This window comes from Leptopilina heterotoma, unplaced genomic scaffold (genome assembly GCF_015476425.1).
Source record: "Leptopilina heterotoma isolate Lh14 unplaced genomic scaffold, ASM1547642v1 Lhet_263, whole genome shotgun sequence".
NCBI lineage: Eukaryota > Metazoa > Arthropoda > Insecta > Hymenoptera > Figitidae > Leptopilina > Leptopilina heterotoma.
The window spans coordinates 147,763-170,329 of NW_025110973.1; the positions used below are offsets into that span (position 1 = coordinate 147,763).

At 24.4% G+C, this 22,567-nt stretch overlaps 2 protein-coding genes across 4 annotated transcripts; both read right to left on the bottom strand.

Moving 5' to 3' along the window:
• Positions 1–428: 428 nt before the first annotated feature.
• LOC122503510 lies at positions 429–2,059 on the bottom strand. The gene is made up of 6 exons (XM_043614080.1): positions 2,054–2,059; positions 1,871–1,988; positions 1,335–1,596; positions 1,028–1,123; positions 721–811; positions 429–569 (listed from the first exon to the last, which is right to left on the bottom strand). The coding sequence occupies exons 2-6, from the start codon at positions 1,965–1,967 to the stop codon at positions 429–431; spliced, it is 687 nt and encodes a 228-aa protein (XP_043470015.1). The 5' UTR covers positions 1,968–1,988; positions 2,054–2,059.
• A 1,375-nt stretch (positions 2,060–3,434) lies between these two features.
• LOC122503463 (odorant receptor 13a-like) lies at positions 3,435–16,885 on the bottom strand. Of its 3 annotated transcripts, none has more exons than XM_043614021.1 (10): positions 16,563–16,885; positions 15,703–15,825; positions 6,033–6,150; positions 5,661–5,925; positions 5,285–5,404; positions 5,105–5,195; positions 4,880–5,016; positions 4,662–4,794; positions 3,712–3,803; positions 3,435–3,639 (listed from the first exon to the last, which is right to left on the bottom strand). In XM_043614021.1, exons 2-9 carry the CDS (start codon positions 15,778–15,780, stop codon positions 3,753–3,755), a joined length of 993 nt encoding a protein of 330 aa, XP_043469956.1. In that variant the 5' UTR covers positions 15,781–15,825; positions 16,563–16,885; the 3' UTR covers positions 3,435–3,639; positions 3,712–3,752. The 3 variants fall into 3 exon arrangements, with proteins under 3 accessions (XP_043469956.1, XP_043469955.1, XP_043469957.1); XM_043614020.1 differs by lacking the exon at positions 16,563–16,885 and adding an exon at positions 16,145–16,324; XM_043614022.1 differs by lacking the exon at positions 16,563–16,885 and having other exon boundaries at positions 6,037–6,150; positions 15,703–15,747.
• Positions 16,886–22,567: the final 5,682 nt, after the last annotated feature.

Consider the following 22,567-nt stretch of genomic DNA (forward strand, 5'->3'; position numbering starts at 1 on the left):
CATTATACAATAGATTTTGTGCAAAAACTATTCAACAAGTACTTTTGTTTCGTTCCCTTTCAATAGTATAGGATTAAAATTGTTGTCAGCTATGTATTTAAAAATGTTGTAATAATGTAAAGACATGTTCAAAATCTGTAAAAAAAAAAAATTAATATATCATTGATAAAAGTAATAAACGATAAATTTAATTAAAAAATATTTTATTATTTCTTTATTTTCACTAACCGTGGGAAAGTTTGATATTGTAAATGTAAATAGTTTAGCTCCTGTAAATTTATAAATCTTCGTACTTCTAATCATTATTATTAATAATATTTTCTGATTATCATTTGAGAGTTCATACCAATATCCATTGTAGCTAAAAATTTTAATTAAAATAAAATAAATAAAAAATCGAATTTTTATAAAAATATACTATAGTTAATTTACATGTTTCTAAATAGTTGAAAACTATGGTCTGTTAAACGTTGACAGGAGTAATTTATACAGAAAACGTGAAATAGATGACCAAATATCAATCTCAAGTGTACGTTTTCAATTTTTAGTTGCTCCAAATGCGTCATTAACTATAATAAAAATAATTATTTTATAATTAAAATTTTAATAACTTTTGCTGAAATCAGTAAAAAGTAAAATAAAACATTTAGAAATAAAAGAAGAATTTTTCCGGATTTTTCTTCATTTTACATAAAATAGTTATGCAGGATTTTTTTTTACCTGAACTCCAAAAGTAATAATTAAAATTATAGTACACCATACGACAATGAAATATAAAGTTGAAAAACATTTGCTGATACGGGTTACAAATCTAAAGTTTATAAATAATATTTAAATATTTAAAGAAATCTAGAAATTTTTTTAAATGTCAAATAAAAATTCTAGTTAAATAATTTTGAAATAAACAAAATTTAAAAATTATTTTTAAATAATAATTAAATAATTTTTAAAAAAGCAGTATTTTTAACATTAAATATGAAGGCGAGAAATAATTTTTTTAAAAATAAATTTAAAATTGTATACCTACGATAAAAGTGAGTCATGCACTTCAGCGCAAAATTTAATCTCTCGCATTTTATTTCGTTCATTGCAGTTTTTTATGCCGATATTTTTCAATTTATAACTGAAAATATATTCTGGATTGTTACATATTCTGTTTTTGTTATTATTTTGTAATTTACTATATTAGTTTTTAAATTTTTTTTTTATTTATATTTATACTTTGCGAACATACCAAAAGGGTTGAATTTAATAATTTTTTCTGTTATTTTATATCCAAACGAAACTATATACTTGATATAATTTTTTTTTGTAGAATTCTTAATTTTTCTTACCCTAATGTTGCAAATACACCACATGCATGATAGAGAAAAGCCAAAAATATTGCATCTGTACTAAAAATAATTGTAATCATTACTGTATTAGTATGACAAGTATGTAGTGTGATCCAAAAGTAATGGTCGTCTTGATTTACAAAATATTCTACCACTGGGTTGAATTTTCTTGAACGAGACTGATTTAATGGCATTATGATATCCATAATTAATGGACATAGTGGTTCTAAAAGAAATTCAAACCAACATGTGCAAATAACAACTGCAAGAAATAAAATTGTGTTCCAAAAATATGTTCCAAATAAAATTCTTTTTATTATTATATCATTTATAATAATTTGTTGGTCGTCGATTGTTTATGTTTATAAATATTTTTAAATTACTGAAAAACCCATTACAAAATAATGTAATGACGCAAAAAAAAAAATTCTGATCGTGGGATACGAATATGTTTACCATAATTTTGAATTATTTTGTTTTTGATAAAATTCCAAGTGTGACGAAGATGGAAATAATTATATCATTAAATGTCTTACCCAAAAATGTGATGATGAACTTTCTACCTTGAAGATCGTGTTCATGAAGAATTTTAAATTCCCTTTCGGATTTCCAAATAAACCAATTTTTCTTCATTTTCACTAAAAGCTCCTCTATCTATAATATAGTAAAAAAATGTGTGTGTTTATGCCAATAAAAAAATTTTGTAAAGCACTACTTACATTCTCCTTACTGCTACAAGCTATTAAGTAGTTTACACTCATGAGGCTCACTAAATAGGTTGGAAAGAACTGAATTAGTTTTTCCATTTCATCCCAGTATTTTACTATAGCTATTGTCTAATAAGAATTTAAAAAAAATTAAAACTTACATCAATGTAGTCGAATAGCAATCTTGTGCATTGCATTAATATTAGTAAATTTTAACCTAAAATAATTTACCTAGATCTGTCAATGTACCTAGTGGCATGTGGATTAACTATACAAAAAAGTTAGAAAGAAAAGAACAAAGATCTAGGTAGATTATCTTAATTTTAACCCTAGATTATAATTTTATGCAAATATAGTAAACAAATAACAACATAATCGGTCATAATCGGTAATAACAATGTCTGCGCAAACAGTTGGTAGCATATTGTTTATCAATATTTTTAAGAGCCAGTCTGGTATGTACCAACATTTGTAAACAAAGATTTAACATCCAAATTGATTAAGAACATGGTCAAAAAATACGCAACTATATTTTTAAAAAAATATATTCTTAAATTAATATTAAGAAAAAATACCTGTGCCACAAGAAAGCTTAGAATACTAAACCAATGAAAAACGGTAATAGTTCGTTGCATGAATTTATTTTGATGTGGACAACATCCAATCAAACACAGTAGATATTCATTTATTCTATAGAAAGTTTTATAATAATCGATATCAATTTTAGAACTCATCGCCGTGAGAAACTTAAGTTTCCCTTACTTCATTGAAATAACTATCTTATTTTCTTAACAAAAATCTTACTATAAATTGAACTGAATTTGTGGTTTATAAATTTTGATTAAGAAATTACTGTTCTGAATTAAACTTTAGAAAATGTAAATGGTATATATGAAAGTAAATGATTTGAAACTTTCTTTCTATAAAGTTTTATAGGTTTTAATAAAGTTTACGGAATAAATTATATATTCCAAGAAATCTAGAAATTGACTTTAAATTCACCATATTATAGTTTTTTTGCGACATAAGTTTTTCCAATCATAATAATCTTCTATAAATTATTTTCTTTCCGAGAATTTTTTCTTAATTAAACGTTGAGATCGTTCTTGCCAGTATATCAGTAAATGAGATTATTTTCATAGAAAATAATATTAAAATGTGAGTTTGAAAAAATAAAATTCAAAAATTTAATCTTTTATTTCATGCGTCTTGAAAAGAATACTACATTTCGAATAAATTTTTTACTTTCAAATCTACTGGTCATTGAATAATTGAATTTTTTAAAGTATAGAGATAATTTAAGAGAGAAAATTTTTATCAGACCATGATAATTTTTAAATTAAACATATTTATATTTCAGAGCAACTTTAAAAATTTATTAACAATCATGGAATAAGAAGACTTAAGAGTTTACAATTTCTGATAGAAGGATCATTATATAAGTGTTTAATATTACAGTTTTTGTAAAATACATTATGAATACAATTTATTTGTCTAATTACGAAATAATAATTCTAATATAAAATTTAAAAATAATAATACAAAATCAAATAGTGTGATGTGTAAGAAACTGTTTCTCTTGCTCCAAAAATTTTTATCTGTGATTAAAATAAGTTATTAATTTTTAAAGATTGTATAATTTTACGTGTATCTGGTATAGTCGTACTTACCACATCTTAGTTGTATTTTAATATAGATTATAATTAAGATTTTATCTCATCGATGAAAGCATTGTGAAATAAGACATTGACGCGCGAATCATCTGTAAAAGTAAAATTATTTCTCTCTTCAATCCCAGAATGTAAAAAATTTTGTTAAAAAGTTTGAAAATATATTTTAAATTTACCACGAACTAAAAATATTTGATAGAAATGACACGACCACGCACGACTTTTCAAAATTCCGTTAAACCGAAAGGACAGCATTTAAATACTGAGATTTAGTTTTTAAAATATATATTCACTTACTTCAACTCAATAAATTGGAAACAAGAACTAAATACAAACAATGTGTATGACGTCGTTGAAATGTTCTGTAATATTTTGTGTGGTGCTTATGACAAATTTTTTTCTTTGGATCCTATCTATAAATCCACATTCTCCTTTGTAGTTTACACTTAAACTTAAATGCTAACTTATCCCCACCCTATTATGTTAATATTAACAGGAAAAATTAACGTCTACCTAATTTTATGAATCTTGGTAGCAAATCAGGTAATTGATCTGTTAAAAGTATTATTTAAATATGTATTTTGCTAATTTTTATTGTTTAATAAATTGTAGTTGCTGAAGGGGGCAGCCGATCTGTCGAAACCGTAAAAAAACATCTTTTGTTTCTATTATTTCCAATTTAACTCGGAATAATAGTAAATCAAAAAGTTTTATTTACAAATGCTTCTAATCCTGTAGGTTTTCAATGGATTTTCATAGTATGCGTATTTTTTCGAAAGATAAAATTTTATCTAATTTAAAAAGTATCCCAAACTTCATGACAAAATTTTATATATAATGTCTCAAATAAAATAAAAAATTAAAAAAAAAATTTCTTTTTTAAATTAAAAAAATAAAAAAAAAACATCATTATTTATATAAAATGAAAAATAAAACTTAAATTAACTTACCACAGAAAAGCTTTCTATTTCAATAGAATAAATTTGAAGAGCGGTAATTTTGTACGTGTATTTTGTTTTCGTCAATATTTGAAGTATCATTTTTCTTGATTTTATTGGAAGTTCATACCATCGACAGAAATATCTTCAAAATGATAAATAGTTGATAAATAGTTTTTAGTTATTCATCTGGTCTTTTTTGAGTTTATTTTATTAATTTATTTACTTACACATTTTTAAAAAGTAAACTAATTTTATCCGTTAGTCGTTGCGATGATAAACTAACATAAAATAAACTAAACGAATGAGCAACAACAAATAGTACAAATCTGACAGCCTCGTGTGGTTTATCTAAGTTCATTATAACCTGTAAAGAATTCATATTACATTGTCAATTCATTATCATATTTGGATTAATTTCCATCATTGATAGAGTATTGAAAAAACATCTTTACCAGTATTCCAATAAGACTTATGATGACAACAGTGATTAGTATTTGGATTAAAAAGGAAATTGCAAACAGAGATTCAATTACAGAGAGGAATCTGGTATAAAAAATGAAAAGAATTAATAAAATTTGAAAACTAGGTTACAATCTCGAAATCTTTAAAGTAGAATAACCCTGCGCACTTACTCTAAACCAGTGCAGTGTCTTTGCACACATGTTGAAATTTCTTGATGTACTATATCATATTCTTTTTCAATACTATGCTTTTCTTTAGGTATTTTCTTGTCTAAATTCTCTAGTTTCTGACTACAGAAAAATAAAATTATTAATATTCACAAACATGTACAGACAATTGCATATAAACTGTTTATCTACTAAGGTTATAAAAATTAGTACACAGAACCTAATAGGGAAGACAATATATAATAAATAATCTGAAAGACAGAACCTAACAGAAAGTTATAGGTAACAGTTTTAGTAAATGAAATATAGATTGTAATTTAATTTTTTAGCTAAACCTTTCGAGCAAAAATACAGTAAAGATGTTTATGAAAAAATTTACCCCAAGGCAGCAAAATAACCACAAGCATGTTGAGTAAATAAAAAGAATAATACATCAAAATTAAATCCAGAAGAAATTTTCACATATGCGGTTATGTATATGTGAAGTTGTATAATATAAAAGTAATCTTCATTATTATCAAATCCATAATCAAGTTCATAAATAAAAACTCTTTCACGAGTTTCATTAAGAGGGTGTATTTGGTCAAGTAAGCATGGTACTAGTGGCATAAATACATACAAGCACGTGGTAAAAAATACGTAACCTGCAAATTTAATACATTGATAATTCAAAGAATCACTTAATATAATAGTTAATTAAATAAATAATAGATTAAAAAATAAGTTTGATTAATACACACATTGTACATACCTACATAAATTTTGGTACATTCTCTTCCTCGTTGGCAGTATTTAAGAAATTCGTTAAATTCGTTTTCAGTTGACAATAAGTCAGAATGACTTTTCATATTCATTAGTATACTTTTTATCTATATTTGAATGATATATTATATTTATTTCTACAGGGGGTCGATTCTGTAACTTTTTCACTTCCCACCATCCATACTTTTACTTCCCACCTTCCACTTTTCACTCTCACGTCCCACTTTCCACTCTCACTTCCCACTCCTACCTCCCCCTATGCACTCTCTCTTCCCACTTTCCACTCTCACTTTCGACCTTCAACTTTCTATTTCTAATTTCCAAGTGCAAAAAAATGGCTTTCGTCGATTTAAAATAGAAAAAAAGTCGAAAAAGTCGTTTATATAATTCAGTGTCGTCACAAAAATTTTATTTTTTATTCTTCTGATCTTTCACTGATTTCTAAATTTAATTATTTAAAACTTGAATAATTTCGTCAAATAAATATTTAAATACTTCTTGTTTGTTTTTATACGGGAATAAAATTAAAAAAATTTCTATTTAAAACCTTCTGAAATTTAATAACTTCTAAAAATTACAACTTTAATTCCCTTAAAAATTCAATTATTTTCTACAATTTTTAATCAAACTTCTTCTCGAAATCAATTATTTTTAATAATTTTCCGAAAATTCTTAGAAAATTCAATTATTTAAATACAACTTAGAATGTTTTTAGGGCCTTAATTTTTGTCATATAAATCTGTTTATATTGTGACCTTAAGGCCACAATATATAAACAGATTTATTATTTAAATACAAAAATTCAGTTCTTTATAATGATTCTAACTGTCCATGTTTTTTGAGTTATTAATTAATTTTCAAAAAATTGTAATAAAGAAATTTTTAAAATTAATTTTTCAAAAATATTTTTAAAATAATTTATGAAAGATAATAGTTTTTCAGTTATATATAGAATTGAAAAATTTCCAAACAATTGAAATTTGATAAATTCTATTAAAAAACTAACTGAATTTTTAAAGAATTTTAATTATTAATTTTATTAATATAAACGCAATTTCTCCAAAATTTTAATAAATCTAAAAAAAGTCATATGTTGTTAAAATGTTAAATTGTAAAAAATTGTAATGTTATTATTTTTTGTATGTATTTGAATTTTTGGAAATTTGTACTTGAAAATATTGAAAATAATTGAATTTTAAAAAAACATTAGAATGCAAAAATTCTAAGAATTATTTTTTTCAAAAATATTTTAATATAATTTTTTTGTAGGTAATTTTCATATTAATTACCATTTTTAAATTTACACTTGAAAATTTTTTATTAAAATTTTTGAGAAATCAATTATTTTCAAAATTTACAATTAAAATTCTTTGAAAGTTTATTTTCAAAAATTTTTATCAAAACTGTAATGTATTAAAATTATGAATAATAATTTAATTAATTAACAATAAAATTAAAGGTAAAATATTACACAAGAAAACTTGTAACCTTTAAAGTTTGGTAGTGGATCCCCTCCTTCCTACTTATTGTTCAAGTAGTGAGGTGGGATTACTCTCCTTTACTTTTGCAATAGTGGATTTTGGATTTTTAAAAGTTGTAGGTACAAAAAAAAACAGAAGTTACACTTACACAACATTTTTTTTACTTGAGAAATTTTGCTTTGATGCAATTTATATGAATGAAAATTATATTGTGACTATTAATACATTTTAAACTTTTTTCAGACAAATGAAATATATTAAAAAAAACATATGCTTAGAGAAAGTGTGGGTAGTAGCTAAAGCAGTTCGCTAACGTCGGACTGTAGGGGACCAGTAATTACACTTGTATCGACAAGTGTGATTTCTTTAATAAATCGCGCCCCTCCCCCGAATAACCTTGCCGAAAGTGTGTAGCCACTTGGGCAAGTGAGGGGTTTAAAATTCCAAAAAAATGTAATCGCGCAAAATAACAATTTAAAAAAAAATTTCCTTATTCGGTTAAATAAATCAATTTATTAAAAAATATACTACACAGCTTTATATGTTTTAAATGAAAAGAAATCGAAAATTAAGGGTCTAATAAAAAGAAAATGGCGATTAAATTTTATAACAAGAAAATTACTATTTCAACATAAGCAATATAAACTAAAGACGAAAAACTAATGCAACAGAATTAATAAAAGGAACAGAAATCGGAGGAGCAAGACTAGGTTTGGAGCTGAAAGGAAATAAAAAAGTGACTAAGAACATCAATGAAGATAAAATAAAAGAATACTAGATAAATATCGTTAGAAATTAATAATTAATGAAAAATTGATACAAAATTATTTTGATTTATATTTATGGGTCATGAAAAATATGTAATATAAATAAAATATAGAGAGACAGTGTATAAGATTCGATGGGTATACGAACTTGGTTACGCGACACTGTGTCAGATTACACCTCAGGTGACTAGGTCAGTAGGAAGTAAACATCGAAAGAAATGCTTGTGTAGACAAAAAAAACTCATTTACTTTTATATAAATTAAATAAATATATAATTTTTTAAAGTTATTTTTTTCTCAATAAAATTCATACCTGACAAATGAGAAAAATATTTAAACGAAATTAATAACCAAAAAATATACAAAATTAGTAATTTCAAATCAATGCAAAAGTTGAATTAAAATTTGTAAAACTTAGGAATTTCATTAAAGATTTTAAATCACAAAAAATGTTCTATATTGCGAAAAGTTAAAATAAGTCATTTTTTATTCATTGTTTATGTTCGAATTATGTATTGAAGCAAAATGTCCACATTGTATGAGGAACTGTTACTAGGAGGCCACATAGAAAGATGGAAGTCGATGGGATTTGATGTTGAAATAAAGGATTATCAACACGTTAACAGGACTCGAGAATATGGGAACCAACAACAAGAATGGAACCGACGACAGAGACAACAATATAGAAAAAAATAGAGACTACAATAAATTTAAAAATCAAAATAGGGACAAGAGTTTCAGAGAAAATGGACAGAAAAGGAACATAGATTCGCATGATTATGGAAGAGCAAATTGTTATAACTATGATCACAATTTTGACGAGTATAATGTCGATTACAGAAATTCACAACACAGATTTGGTAATGAGAAACATGTAAACAGATTTCGAAACGGCTACAGAAGATACAACAACATACAGGATGGTTACAGAAGAGAGCAACATAGAGAAAATAGATATATTGATTACGAAGAATCTTATATGATTGGTGAGGATCGATCTTTTAATAATGATTGTTGCGACATAAATTATTTAAAAGAAAACAGACCAAAATTTAATAAAGCATATGATATTATGATTTTATAATACCACAAATTCGTTTCAAGGATTCGACCACAAACCAAACTCTTTTAGAGGACGAAAAACAACTAAAATATGGTGTTTCATCTTTCGCCAATTATCCACAGCTCGCAACAGAAAAAGAAGAATCAAGCAACAAGAAAGCTATTCAAAATGAAGAAAAGTCTCTAGAGGAAGAACAAACATCAGTGTATATGAATCCTATTATAGATACTTTGGACAACGAAGAAAATATCAGCCTCAATGAAGAATTTTCAAATAAGAAAATGGTGGACTCAACTAGAAGATTCGATTTGTCATTAGCGAAAAATCAAACTCATGTTTGTGACAGCAAGGTGTTCGAAGGAGAGAAAGAGAATAAAAAGAAATCTTTACAAAAGAAAAATTCGGAAAGAAGCAACAATAAAAGCGAATCAGAAGAAATGAGTGAATTGAAGAATTATAGTTGTCATGATGACGAAATTTCACAGCAAGAAAATAATATTTCAAAATCTGAAATTAGTCAAGAACTAAACGAGACAAAACCGGATCAAGAAAGAAGTGGAAGAACAATTGAAGAAGAAGAACGTCAAAAACATTTTTGCCATAAAATTTTACTCAAAACGAATAAGAAAGAGAAAAATAAGAAATAAAACAAATATACATAACTTAAAAATAAAAGCAGACACTATAAACACAGAAATAAAGAAGAAGGTCATGTTATTAAACACCACAACTCAGCAAAAATTGTCTACTACGAAAATTCTGCCAACCACACGGTAGTTTAAGCATGAAACATATTTAACAATTTTCTTGGGTAAAATCTTAAACTTACTTATTCCTTACAAACCTCATACACTAATTGTAATATAAATATATAAATTAATTGGGTTTGACATTTATTTTTTTATTGTATTTTATTTTATTATATATACTATTTTATTCTCGCGTAGAGCAAAAAAAAAGTTAAAATATTTTTAACAGTAAAAATAAAATGTTAAATAAAGACAAACAACTCTATTAAAATAATTTCGCTTACTAATTTAGTAAAAAAAATAAGTTATTCATAATACAGTTAATGAAAATACAAAAACTAACACAAAAAACATAAACCTAGGAAATGCTTTTAATATAAATAATTAACTTAAACTAATGGAATACGCTATAATAATAATTTAAAATTATCATCATGAAAAAAACCATTAAAATATCAAACTAAAAAAAAAATTTATTAAACAAATTTCAAAAATGAAATCTTGTATGTTCTAACATTTTTATTTTTTTATAATACTAGAATTGTGTATAATTTTATTATTATATTAACCAAATTAACTACATTTAAAAACAAAAAGTATTTCATTAATAACAATATTATGAAATTAAGAATATTATTCGTTGAAATACTTAAAAATTACGTTTCATTGATGCTCTTGTCAAATTATATTGAATTTCAGATTAAAATACGCTTTAAATACTTCTAGAATCTGCGTCTTTTTTTTTTTTATAACTCCTTAAAAAGATATGACGCACTAAATAATATTAAAGGGAATGCTTTAAAGTTCGAGCATTTATGAAACCGTTGTAACACCACTAACACAAATATAAATTAACAATCTTAACACTATTAAATTAGAAACATTAATATGAAAATACTCTTGAAAGATAAAATCAAAATGAACTATTGATCTTAGAAAACGTAAATCTAATTTTACGGTTTTTTGATTAAAAAAAAACTATAAAAAAACGTAAATCAATTCAAACGAAATATAAAGGCAAATTCCAAAAAATTTTGAACATTGATTTCTAACTGAAAATACAGTTAACTTTTTTTTAAAAAAACAGCATTCTTGTAAGAGAAAATCTAGAAAGAAACGTCATGCTTTACATTTTCTCTGCCTAAAAAAAAAATAGAACTTAAAAAAAGACTTATACTCATATTAAAAAAAAGATACTTTATTCAATTCACACTATTTCTAAAATAAACTTACAAAGAAATTTTTAAAGAATGAAAATTTTTAATACAAAACACTACATTTAATTGCTCAAAATAAAATTAAAAAAAGGAAAAAAATATAAGAAACAATTTGAAAAATTTTTATTCTTAAAACTATTTGACCAGATTTTTTTAATAATGAAATAAAAAGAATCAAAATCTTACATTTTTTTCTATAAAAAATCTAATAAAGAAACAGTGTTATATTATAATATTTAAACATTCTTTCTTTAAATTTTTTACGTCTTTTAAACGAACTATAAAAATTTCACAAAGTCTGTTTGCATTTGTCAACTTTTTCTAATTAATGACTAAAACTATTTATCTTGATGATAAAAATTTTGTAGTTCAGAAAACAATTTTGTAAAATCAAAATCTATTCTCGCTACTATAAATTATAATAATTTAACGATACAAATGTAAAAAAAAATACTTTATTATTATTCAAAAAATTAATTTAAACAGAAGTTTTCAGGGAAAATATGAAAATTCATAATATTCTAATCAATGAAAGTATTTTTTTTACGAAAACGAAGTTTTTATCTTTTTATGATGTAATAAAAATATCCTGCAACCTATGTAAAACTATTTTATAAAAGCATTATAAAAAAAAACTAAAATTGAAATGATAAAAATAAATTCGTTATCATCGTTTAAAAAAAAAAATTTATGATTATAAATCTCTTCCAAAAATAATTTGTTATGAATTCAAATTTCTATACTATAGAATTATGTATTTTCGTATTATTTAAAGTAAAAAAATATTTTATGTATTCTTCGTTTGAAATTAATATCAAAATTAAAAAAAAAATTGTATACTAAAAAAATATATAATATAGACTTCATGATTTATAAAATACATTAGAAAGGATAAATTAAAATTTTTAAACTATAAACTTTGTCACTCCATTTAAAAAAAAACAATATAAAAGAAAATTCAGAAAAATGACATATCTTAACGGAAACGAATATCTAGGTTGGTAAAAATGCAATTAAAATGTAAAAAGTTAAAATTCTTTTTTTTTTTTTAATGATTTATTTAAAAGATACGTTTAATTAAAAAATAAAGCATTTTTTTTACCACACTAGACCATAAAATACTTAAAAATTCGTTTTATTAAATGCAAAAACTATATGCCAACCAACGAAAATATTAAAAACATAATTTTTATATTAACAATAAAATAAATCGTACTCAATACAAACTTAATATGTAAATCTACAAAAAACTAGTTTTTTGCTTCTAATGTAAACTAAACTTGAAACTATACTATAACTCAAGACATTAAATTACCCCTATTGATATAAATCTTTAAAACGCGAAAAGATATTACAAAAATTGTAAAGAAAAGAAAAGAACAAAAGCATTTAGAAATGGCTGCCAAGGGACGTCAGCCTAATTAGAATGGGGGCATGACAACAGAATTGTCGTCACATTTTTTTTTCTTCTCTTTTCGAAAATAAAGCAAAGAATTTTCTTTAATTGTAACAATCACACGCAATACAATTTATGTAGTCATCGTTACGTTAATATTACCTACATAAATATCTTTACGAACGGTTGAACAAAAACATTTTAGCTAAAAAACACTTCAAACAACGACTTAGACATACTTTATGTAAAATCCTTTTTTTAAAGGAATCCTTTTTTTTTAAATGAAAATGTATTTAATTTTGTTAGCTTACTTTCCATAGAAGTTTAACTTAACTTTTCTCCAAGATGAACTTTTATAAAAAAAACAAGGACACGATTTTTGTAAAACTCGAAAGAGTAATATCTATTCTATAAATTTCAAAAGAGGATCTTCGATATTGCTTTCCCGCAGCTGACAAGGGACGTCAGCCTATTAAAAGGGGGGCATTTGTGACGAACCGACTTCGTCACAATTTATCCCTTCGTGATAACAAAATATAAATATAATGTTTATAAGAAAATATTAACACAAATACAAATATCCATGTTAAACACAATAACGAAACATACTTAGTTCATCTTTTCGTTATAATCTCGTTTAAAAAGAGTTTAAATATTAATAAAATATAATATCTCTCAATTATTGCAGTAGTTAATTATATTTCACATTTTTATAAATTTACATTGAAAAAGATTAAGAATTTAACTTTAATTAAAAGAATGAGGCTTCAGATACCAATGTATTGTGAAACTTAAGGAGTGGTGTTTCTAGGTTAATGAACCATGATCACACCACTGCCTAAAACTGCAAGTTTGCAGAAAAGCGCCTGGCAACGAGCAGGTGCAATAAACTAAAGTATGATTTCAACACTGTAATGTCGATTAATAAAATCGATTGACACAAGGAAATCTGGGCATTTGCCCGTGTGTCTCGGCGTGACCAAGACGGAGAGTTAGGGCTATTTATTGTACGAAGCCCTTGTTTGTTTAATTAAATTGAAGGTCTGAATAATATACCACAAGATAAAGATGAAGTAATAAAATAAGTGAATAAATAAATGGTTATAAAATAAAGTGACAAAAGTATGAAATGAAAAGTGAAATATTAATTAAAGTGCAAGCGCGTTAAAAAAACAAAGGATATTAACTAAAAGAAATAAAACTAAAGGAAAATATATAAATATATATGACAAAGGTGAGCTGAGTTGTTTTACACACTAAAACACAATATATGCACATAAACACATTACGCATCAGAAAATAGATATTATGTAGAATCACATACTTAAAAGAAGATAAAGATTGTAATCTTTAAGATAAAGTAAATAAGGGAAATTTAGATAATTGTATTAGTGTTTAGAAGTTATAATATATTCTCATTATTTTGTAAATTTGTTTAACTTTATTAGCATCTACATAACAATTCCAAAACCCTAAAATCCACTATTTCCAAACAGTAGAGATTCTCACCTCACTATACTTGAACAATAAGTAGGAAGGAGGGGATCCACTACCAAACTTTAAAGGTTACAAGTTTTCTTGTGTAATATTTTACCTTTAATTTTATTGTTAATTAATTAAATTATTATTCATAATTTTAATACATTACAAAAACACTTTTAAAAAAATCAATTATTTTAAATTAAATTTTACAAAATTTGAATTATTGAAATTTTTTTTTTATTGTAAATTTTGAAAATTTATTTAGTATATTTTATTTATAAAAATAGTTGAATTGTTTCGAAGAAATTATTAAAATTTTAGGAAATAATTCAATTTTATAGAAATATTTGAAAATATATATTTGAATTCTTCCGAGAAATTCAATTAAAGATATTTTGAAAATATAATTGAATTCCTGCAAAGAATTTTACTAATTTATAAAAATAATTGAATTGTTTCGAAGGATTCATTAAGATTTTAGAAAATAATTGAATTTATTTGAAATAATATTAATAAAATTTTTTTTTTTTAAATTAAATTCTTCCGAGGAATTCAATTTCAATTATTTTCAAAATTTGCAATTAAAATTCTTCAAAAGTTGATTTTCAAAAATTTTTATCAAACACTTTGAAAAAATCAATTATTTTTAATTAAATTTTGACAATATTTCCAATATTTATTGACACTCTTTTCAATTGTAAATTTCGAAAATTTAATTCGAGAAATTATTAAAAAACATTTTTGGAAGATTTGTCTATATAGTAGTTATTTTTCACACTGTATATAAAAATCGAAATAAATTTCATTTTATACTAAAAATTATTTCTATATTTGGAAAAAAAAGTCGAAAAAGTCGTAATTTTTGAAAATCAGTCGAAAGAAGTCGCATTTCTTGAAAATATGTAGTCGAAAATGTTATAATATCCGAGACCTGAATTTCCCACTTCCTACCTTCCACTCCCACTTCCAATTCTCACTTTCCACTCTTAATGGTAGGAAAGTGGAAGGTGAGAGTGGAAAGTGGAAGGTGGGAAGTGAGAGTGGAAAGTGGAAGGTAGAAAGTGAGAGTGGAAGGTAGGTTAGTGAGAGTGGATGGTGGGAAGTGGAAAAGTTACAGAATCGACCCCCCTAGTAGTGTATAATAATAAATAATTACTATATCATTAACTGTCCGAAGATGTTCTTAACTTGTAGCACTCTCAACTATTATTAACAGTAATCAAAGATGAAAGAGTTTCTATTTGAGTATGACTAACAGAATTACGGACTAACATATCGAGTTTTAATTAATTTTTCGACTTTCATCAAGCGCGACTCTTCGATCTATTCATTGCACCTTACCCATGCTTCCAACTGCTTTGATAATTTCAACAGTGAAAGTCTTCTTGTTCGAACCTCCTCCGATTTTGATGAGACACCTGTTTTTGCAGTGTGTGTCTCAGTTTTACACTAATTTTTTATTTTTACACTCTATTATTGATCATAATATTATATTTGTGATTACCTTCTCAGCATTGAGAAAACATGTCATAAATTTCGTTCCATATACGAGAGTAGTCAAGAGAGGTAATGTGCGTACCATAATTTTATCTACTCCCTCATCCCAGAGCTTGATGTAACAATTTAACTATAAACGAAATTCTTATTATTTAATATTTTACTAGGATATTAACCCCATAAGGACCCATTTCAAGATTAACTGAGGCGCAGGTTTTGTTTTGACCTCATGACTGTATATGACCCCTTTAAAGAGACTAGAGAGGCCTTTATAATTAGGACAAATTTTTCCAAAGTTATGATCACTAAAATGATTTAAATCTTACTTTGAGATTAAATTAAATGTTTTGCGGACACTTGGGCGTTATTTTTGGAATAAGAAGAATTATAGTTAATAAATATTTTATTTTATTAATAAAACATTGACTTCTGTTAATAATTATATATACCTGAGGAATAAGGAGACTGACATAAGCACAAACGATAAAAGTTGCTAAAACATATTTTAACCATAATGGTTGAAATGGCCAAACTCCTGATAATTTTAATATACTTTTAGAAATTGTATAATACTTTTGTTCAAAAAATTCCATTTTTAATTTCAAAAAATTTGGTTTACAAATCTTCAGTTAGCATTTAAAGAAAGAATATATCAATCTGCGTTAGAATTTAAAAACTTTCTTTATATAATTATCTTACTGACTATATAATAAAAGAGGGTCAAAATCACATTTATTCTAAAGTCATGAGCTTTGAAACATTCATTCCATTCTGGCAAATAAAGAAGAACTAACTTAAAAATATGTCACCTGCATCTGAATAAAATAAGTGTTTTTATAAAAATTTAATGAATTGTTTCGAACTTACGTTACTGAGTTAAAAATGTTTTATATGCAGGCACATCGAATTTAATGACAATTTTATAACATTTTCCTAAGTGAATGGTAATGAATAATTCTTTTCTTTGAGTTCAAACGATTCACCTCAAGCACATGAGGGTTAATGTGTTTATTTGGTACACTGTAAAAAATTTGGGGATTTTTCCCTGAGGTTCCTTGTGGAATATTCCACAAATTCACGGGGAAAAGTATTTCCACTACGATTTTGGGGAATTTTCCACAAATTAGTGAAATTTTGTACAAACTTGGGGAAAAGTGATAAAATATTAGGGAATTTTCTACAAAGCGAAGGGGAAAAAATTTTTCACTACAATTTTGTGCAATTTTCCACATAATAGTGAAAATTTCAACAATATTATAGGGAAATTTGTATATAATTTTAGGGAATTTTCCACATATTAGTAAGAAAATGTCATTTTATGAAAGCTTTGTGGAATTTTCCCAAATTTAATGAAAATTTCCACAAAGTTGAAAAACTTTTTAAAATTTTATAAAATGGGTTAATTTTTACTAAATTGCATGTACAAAATTATTAACATTTTTACAAAATGTATGATTTAGGGGCTAAAAAATTAATATTTATATTACAGTGAAATGCTTTTTTATAATACTTCATTAAATTAATGTTTTAAACAAATGAGCTTTGTCTAATTTATAATTTAAATAACAATTTTTACTAGAAAAAGCATTTAAAAGAAATGAAATTAATTAAACTTTTACAATTATTATAATTTTAATAATTTAATAATTATATAATAAAAAATACTTTCACTATGAACTACATAAATTTTTTGTTCTACTTATAGTAAAAATTTTATCTTAAAAATACAATTAATACTTTAGTAAAAAATTTTTTAATAAAACATGTTTAACAAACAATTATAAACTATTTTTCACTTATAAAAAGTATTGCTATAAATAGTTAGGTTTATTAAAAGATATATACTATGAGGGGCCTTAAATTTTTTTTGCTCTTAGTCAAAAGTATAAAATGTTTTGAAGCATTTTCTCATTTTGAAAGATTTGGCACATCTGGTTTGTCTTTGGATGACCAACAATACCTAAGGGTTTCTCGTTGCAAGGGGACGTATTTTATGAGTTTCTCGCAGGACCCGTTTTTTTCTTATAAATTTATTTAGCTAGAATGTTTGAGAAATTCTCAAGAAGTCTTCTTCGAAAAGTCTTTCAAGATGATTTTACATGTTAGTTGCTTTTCAGCCTTCGTAAAAGTAAAACCTTGAGTGAAAAAAATATTCAAAGTTATTAAATATATAGTGATGGTTATATTATGTATAATAGTGAAGTGGACAATTCGACAATATTTAATAATATTCTAGAACGATATTTAAGGATTATTTAAAAATTATTAAAAAGGTAAATAATTTTTAAAGATATATTATAATTATATTGTAAGTGTAACATATTGTATTGTAAAGTTTTTTAAAACTATTTTTGGTTTTATCAAAAAATTTAGTTAGTTATTCATATTTTGCCATATAATGTTAATTTAACAATTGACTTATAGAATTCAATTAATTTTTAATATTTTAGTTAGATAACGTAGTTTAGGTATTTTTTATATTTTAATCAAAATAAAAATTTTTTAATTTATTTTAAAAATATATAAATAAAAATATGAAATATAATATTGAATTAGAAAAGTCATAACCTCATTACTACTATATATTCATAGTTTTTGGTAAATATATTATTGTTCAATTTAATTTTTATGTATTTTTATGTCAATTGTAAAAGGTAAATAATAATTTATTTTTACAGTATGTTGTTGGACAATCAACCCCCTAAAGGCAATATAAACGGAGAACTTTCGTATTACATAAAGACTATTTGCGATCCGAAAGCAAAAAATTAATTATTAATGTTGTAAAGTTCAGATGTAGTACTTTTAATTGAAGTACTTATCGTTCACTGACAGTACCTAATATAATAAACAGTATTTAAAATATTTGTTTAAGATTTATTCAACCTTACAAACCAATCTTCCCAAATATGAAAGGATAAAATTTACTGAAAAATTCTGTACTATTTTACAGTAAAAATATCCCAACGTTCGAAGAGAAAAATTCCATAATAAGTAATTTAAAAGAGAAATTTTCTAAGAATTTACAAGAAAAATTTTCCAAGGTTGCAAAGGGAAGATTCCCCAAGATTTCAAAGGGAACAGTTCCCAAGGATGCAAAGGGAAAATTCCACAAGATTTTAAAGGGAAATTTCCTCGAGTTTCTTGGGGAAAATTCCCCAAGATTTCAAAGGGAAAATTCCTAACGTTTTTTGGGGAAAATTCCCCAAGATTATAAAGGGAAAATTCCCCAAGGTTTTAAAGGGAAAATTCCACAAGGTTTTAAAGGGAAAATTCCTCTAGTTTTCTTGGGAAAAATTCCCCAAGTTTTCTTGGTGGAAATTTACCTTTTTTGGTTAAAATTGCGTCACCAAGATTTTGGGGAATTTTCCCCAAAAATTTTTTACAGTGTAGGAAAATACAACTTATACATATTTTGTTTACAAAAATTAGTTTACCGTAACTTACGAGGTAACTTATATATATAATATCTAAATAACAACGAAATGAAATTGCGCACTTACGATTATACTTTTTTTTCTACATTAATCAAACAACTATATTAAATTATTCATTTTACTGCTCTTATTTTTTTATTCATCTCCTTGTTGCTTAATACGATAATCTGACAAACGCTGAAATATTTATTTCTATAAATATTATCCTAAATGTTAAGGTAATGTATTTGTGCTTATGGTTCTTTTTAAAGTTAAATTCTTTCACTCACTTTTTAAAAATAGAGTTTTATTAGGAACATTTAATTATTTAAATTTATTAATAAAAGAATTATTTTTAATTATTTTACTTTTTATTTATTGCTTGATTCAATTATTTGAAAAAAAAATTTAATAAAATTGTATATGCAAACATTTAATTATTTTTATAAATAATAAAAATTTCACAGGAATTCAATTATTTTCATAAAAAAATAATTTCAAATTCTAGAAAATAATATAATTGAATTAAAATGATGAAAATAATTTTTGATAAAGTTACAGTAACTTTCTTTTTCTAAAACAAAACAATAATTTTGTTAAAAAAAATTGTGATTCATAAACAAAAATAATGCAAAATAAATAAATTTTCTATTTCTTAATCACAGTTGTTTATAACAATTTTCTAATTTTCTTTAGAAGTAAAGAACAAAAATAATTTCAATTTGACAAAACATAATATTTAACAAAATTTCAGTCTTTTAATGAAAAAATAGTGAAAAAAATTTCTGATGATTTCTACTTGTCATTACAATTTTGAATTAATTATAAAAGAAAAATAATTAACTATAATAATCGTCTTATTCTTTCTTTCATTCTGTCCACACCTGAAGTTAGTCATGATTATTCTTTTGTTTTTTATACGTTTTGATATGAAAATAGAAATAAAATATAAAATCATCACGATTTTTTAACAAAATTTATGCTTTTGTTTTTTATATGTCTTGGCAGATAATATTACATTTCTTTATTTTTTTATTATATCATTAAATAATTAATATTATTTTTATTTATCAAATAATTCAAAAATATTTTTATTAATCTAAAAAAATTATTAATGTTATAATATTATTCATTATTTCCTTTGTTTCTAAAAAATTAGCATTTTGTAACAAACATTTTATAGATAATTAAAAAATGTAAATCTTGCAAAATATTTTCTTTTTTTTTAATATGAAAAACTTAATTACTTGACAAAATTTTGACTTCTTCCCTGACCCTAAAGAATATTCTGATTCACTCTAAAGATGATTAGATACTCCAAAAAAAAATGTTCCATTACATTTATTTACGAATTTCTTTAATTCTAAAATTATTTGAAAACATCAGTAACTTCTCTTCTAAATAAATTTTAATTTATTATTATTTTCCCACATAAATATTATTTTTAATAATTTTTGAAAAAAGTTCTATGGAGAATTTTAAAATCCATTTGTTTACAAATCAATTTTACGAAATTTAAATTATTCAGAAATTCTTCAATTAAATTCTTCAATAAAAAATAAAAACTTCAAATAATTTCAGAAAAAAATTCAATTAAACTTTTTTAAAATAATTAATTCTACAGAATTGTTAGTTATAAGAATGAAAAATACAAAATTTTTAAAGAATTTGATTTGAAACCATTTTAAAATTTAATTATTTCTTAAAATTTATGCTATAATGCTTTTAATATTTAATTATTATGTAAAACTTTAACTGAAATTAATTTTTAAATAGATTTTTATTAGATAATTCAATAATTTAAATGCAAAAATAAATAATTTATTGAATAATTAAAATTTCTTAAAATTGAAGTCTCATAAAGAATTGTATCAAAATATTTTTAAATTCATTTTTTGAAGGCATTGTGACATGTAATGTAAAAATTAAATTATTGTTATATATGTTCTAAGTGAAATAGTATCGTTTCGCCTATAAACAAATCACGATTTGGTAATCCATTTCCAATTACATAAATTACAGATATATTCGTATTCATAAGTTCTGCAAGAGTTGAAATTTCGGGAGTTGATTTTAAGCTGACGTCCAAAATGACGGAGTAAAAATAACTTGTATAGACAATGCATGTAATTAACAGTGAGCCGAAAATTGTTCTTTCTGTTAAAGTAAGTGGTTCCTCGGATGTTCCCATTCCGATTACAATCTGAAAGATGCTTAACGTTTGCCAAGCTCTCTTCTTGAATTTTAATAAAAATACTGCGAGTCGCATTACGCTAATCATACAAATCGTTGCTAGGATCATATGCCAAAATTGTTCTGAAACTTCAATGCCTTCGTTACATTTTAATCCTTTTGGAATAACAACATTTATTCTAACAATATTAAGAACTACGATTTGCTGACGAAAATAATTAAGATCATTCGATTGAAATAGGTCTACCAAATTTAACGACAAATCCGATAAGCTTAAAATATTTTTAAGTAATATATCTTTTTTTTTATCATTGTCTGCTTTAAAATATGTCTTGCTTGCAATATCTATAAATTGTGTCACATTTGATTTAAAATTCATTTTCTTTTCAAGAATGTCTAGTAATTTTATTGAACTCCTGTATTCATCTATAGATGAATCATTAACAGATTTACAGTCTACTTCTAATCTATATCCATGGAGATTCTGCAATTTATTTGGAAACCATTCACTTTTTGCTGACAGCAATTCGTGGGAATAATTTTGATAAAAAGGATTTAGATGACTCAGAAATGGTGACATTAAGGAACTTGATTTTATTATTTTATGCGGTTGTTCATTACTGTATGTCAGTAAGGTAAAGTCTAAATACTTTAATCTCCAGGCAGTAGATAAAATTCTTTCAATAATCGTATAATTTGAGGATGCGGAATTTAGAATTAATATTTTATGTTGAATTTCCCGTCGATAATAAAGTCCATTAAGTTGATAAATATCCGTAAAAAAAAGAAAATCAAAGTCCAGTTTTGACATTTCGTAAACAAACAGTGAAGGACCAGCGTTTTTGTAAAGATTCTTTGGCATCTCTAACCTTGGATCTGTGAGTAAAATTGTTTCCAAATCATTATAACTAAAGATTACAGATGGAAAGTGCGAATTGACACTCGTTATGGTTGATTGTAGTATTGGGTCCGTAATATTTTGCACATCGTCAACAATGAATATAACTTGATGTATTTTTGATTCTTCTTTTAAATGCTTCAGCAGTCCATCGATGTAACCATTTGTTGGTGAGGTATCTTGAATTCCTCTTAGAAAAATAAACGTAACCAAATATATGTTAATGACTTTCATCCTTAACAACCGATTTCTTCAAATGATAGAAATAGACTGCAATGAATTTGATGTCGTAACAAGAAATTCTAATTGAATCTTTTGTGTAATAAGAATGTAAGAAAAAAAGACTTTTGAAATACATTGTTACT

Coding starts and splice junctions, on each gene's coding strand:
- LOC122503510 (XM_043614080.1), bottom strand. CDS start 1,967: ATGAAGAAAAATTGGTTTATTTGGAAATCCGAAAGGGAATTTAAAATT. Junction 1,124..1,334: donor GGTGTATTTGCAACATTAGG/GTAAGAAAAATT, acceptor ATATATTTTCAG/TTATAAATTGAAAAATATCG. Junction 570..720: donor TTATTACTTTTGGAGTTCAG/GTAAAAAAAAAT, acceptor TTTTTATTATAG/TTAATGACGCATTTGGAGCA.
- LOC122503463 (XM_043614020.1), bottom strand. CDS start 16,288: ATGGAATTTTTTGAACAAAAGTATTATACAATTTCTAAAAGTATATTA. Junction 6,151..15,702: donor GTTTTCTCAATGCTGAGAAG/GTAATCACAAAT, acceptor ATTCAAATATAG/ATAAAAAGTATACTAATGAA. Junction 4,795..4,879: donor AGTTTACTTTTTAAAAATGT/GTAAGTAAATAA, acceptor ATCATTTTGAAG/ATATTTCTGTCGATGGTATG.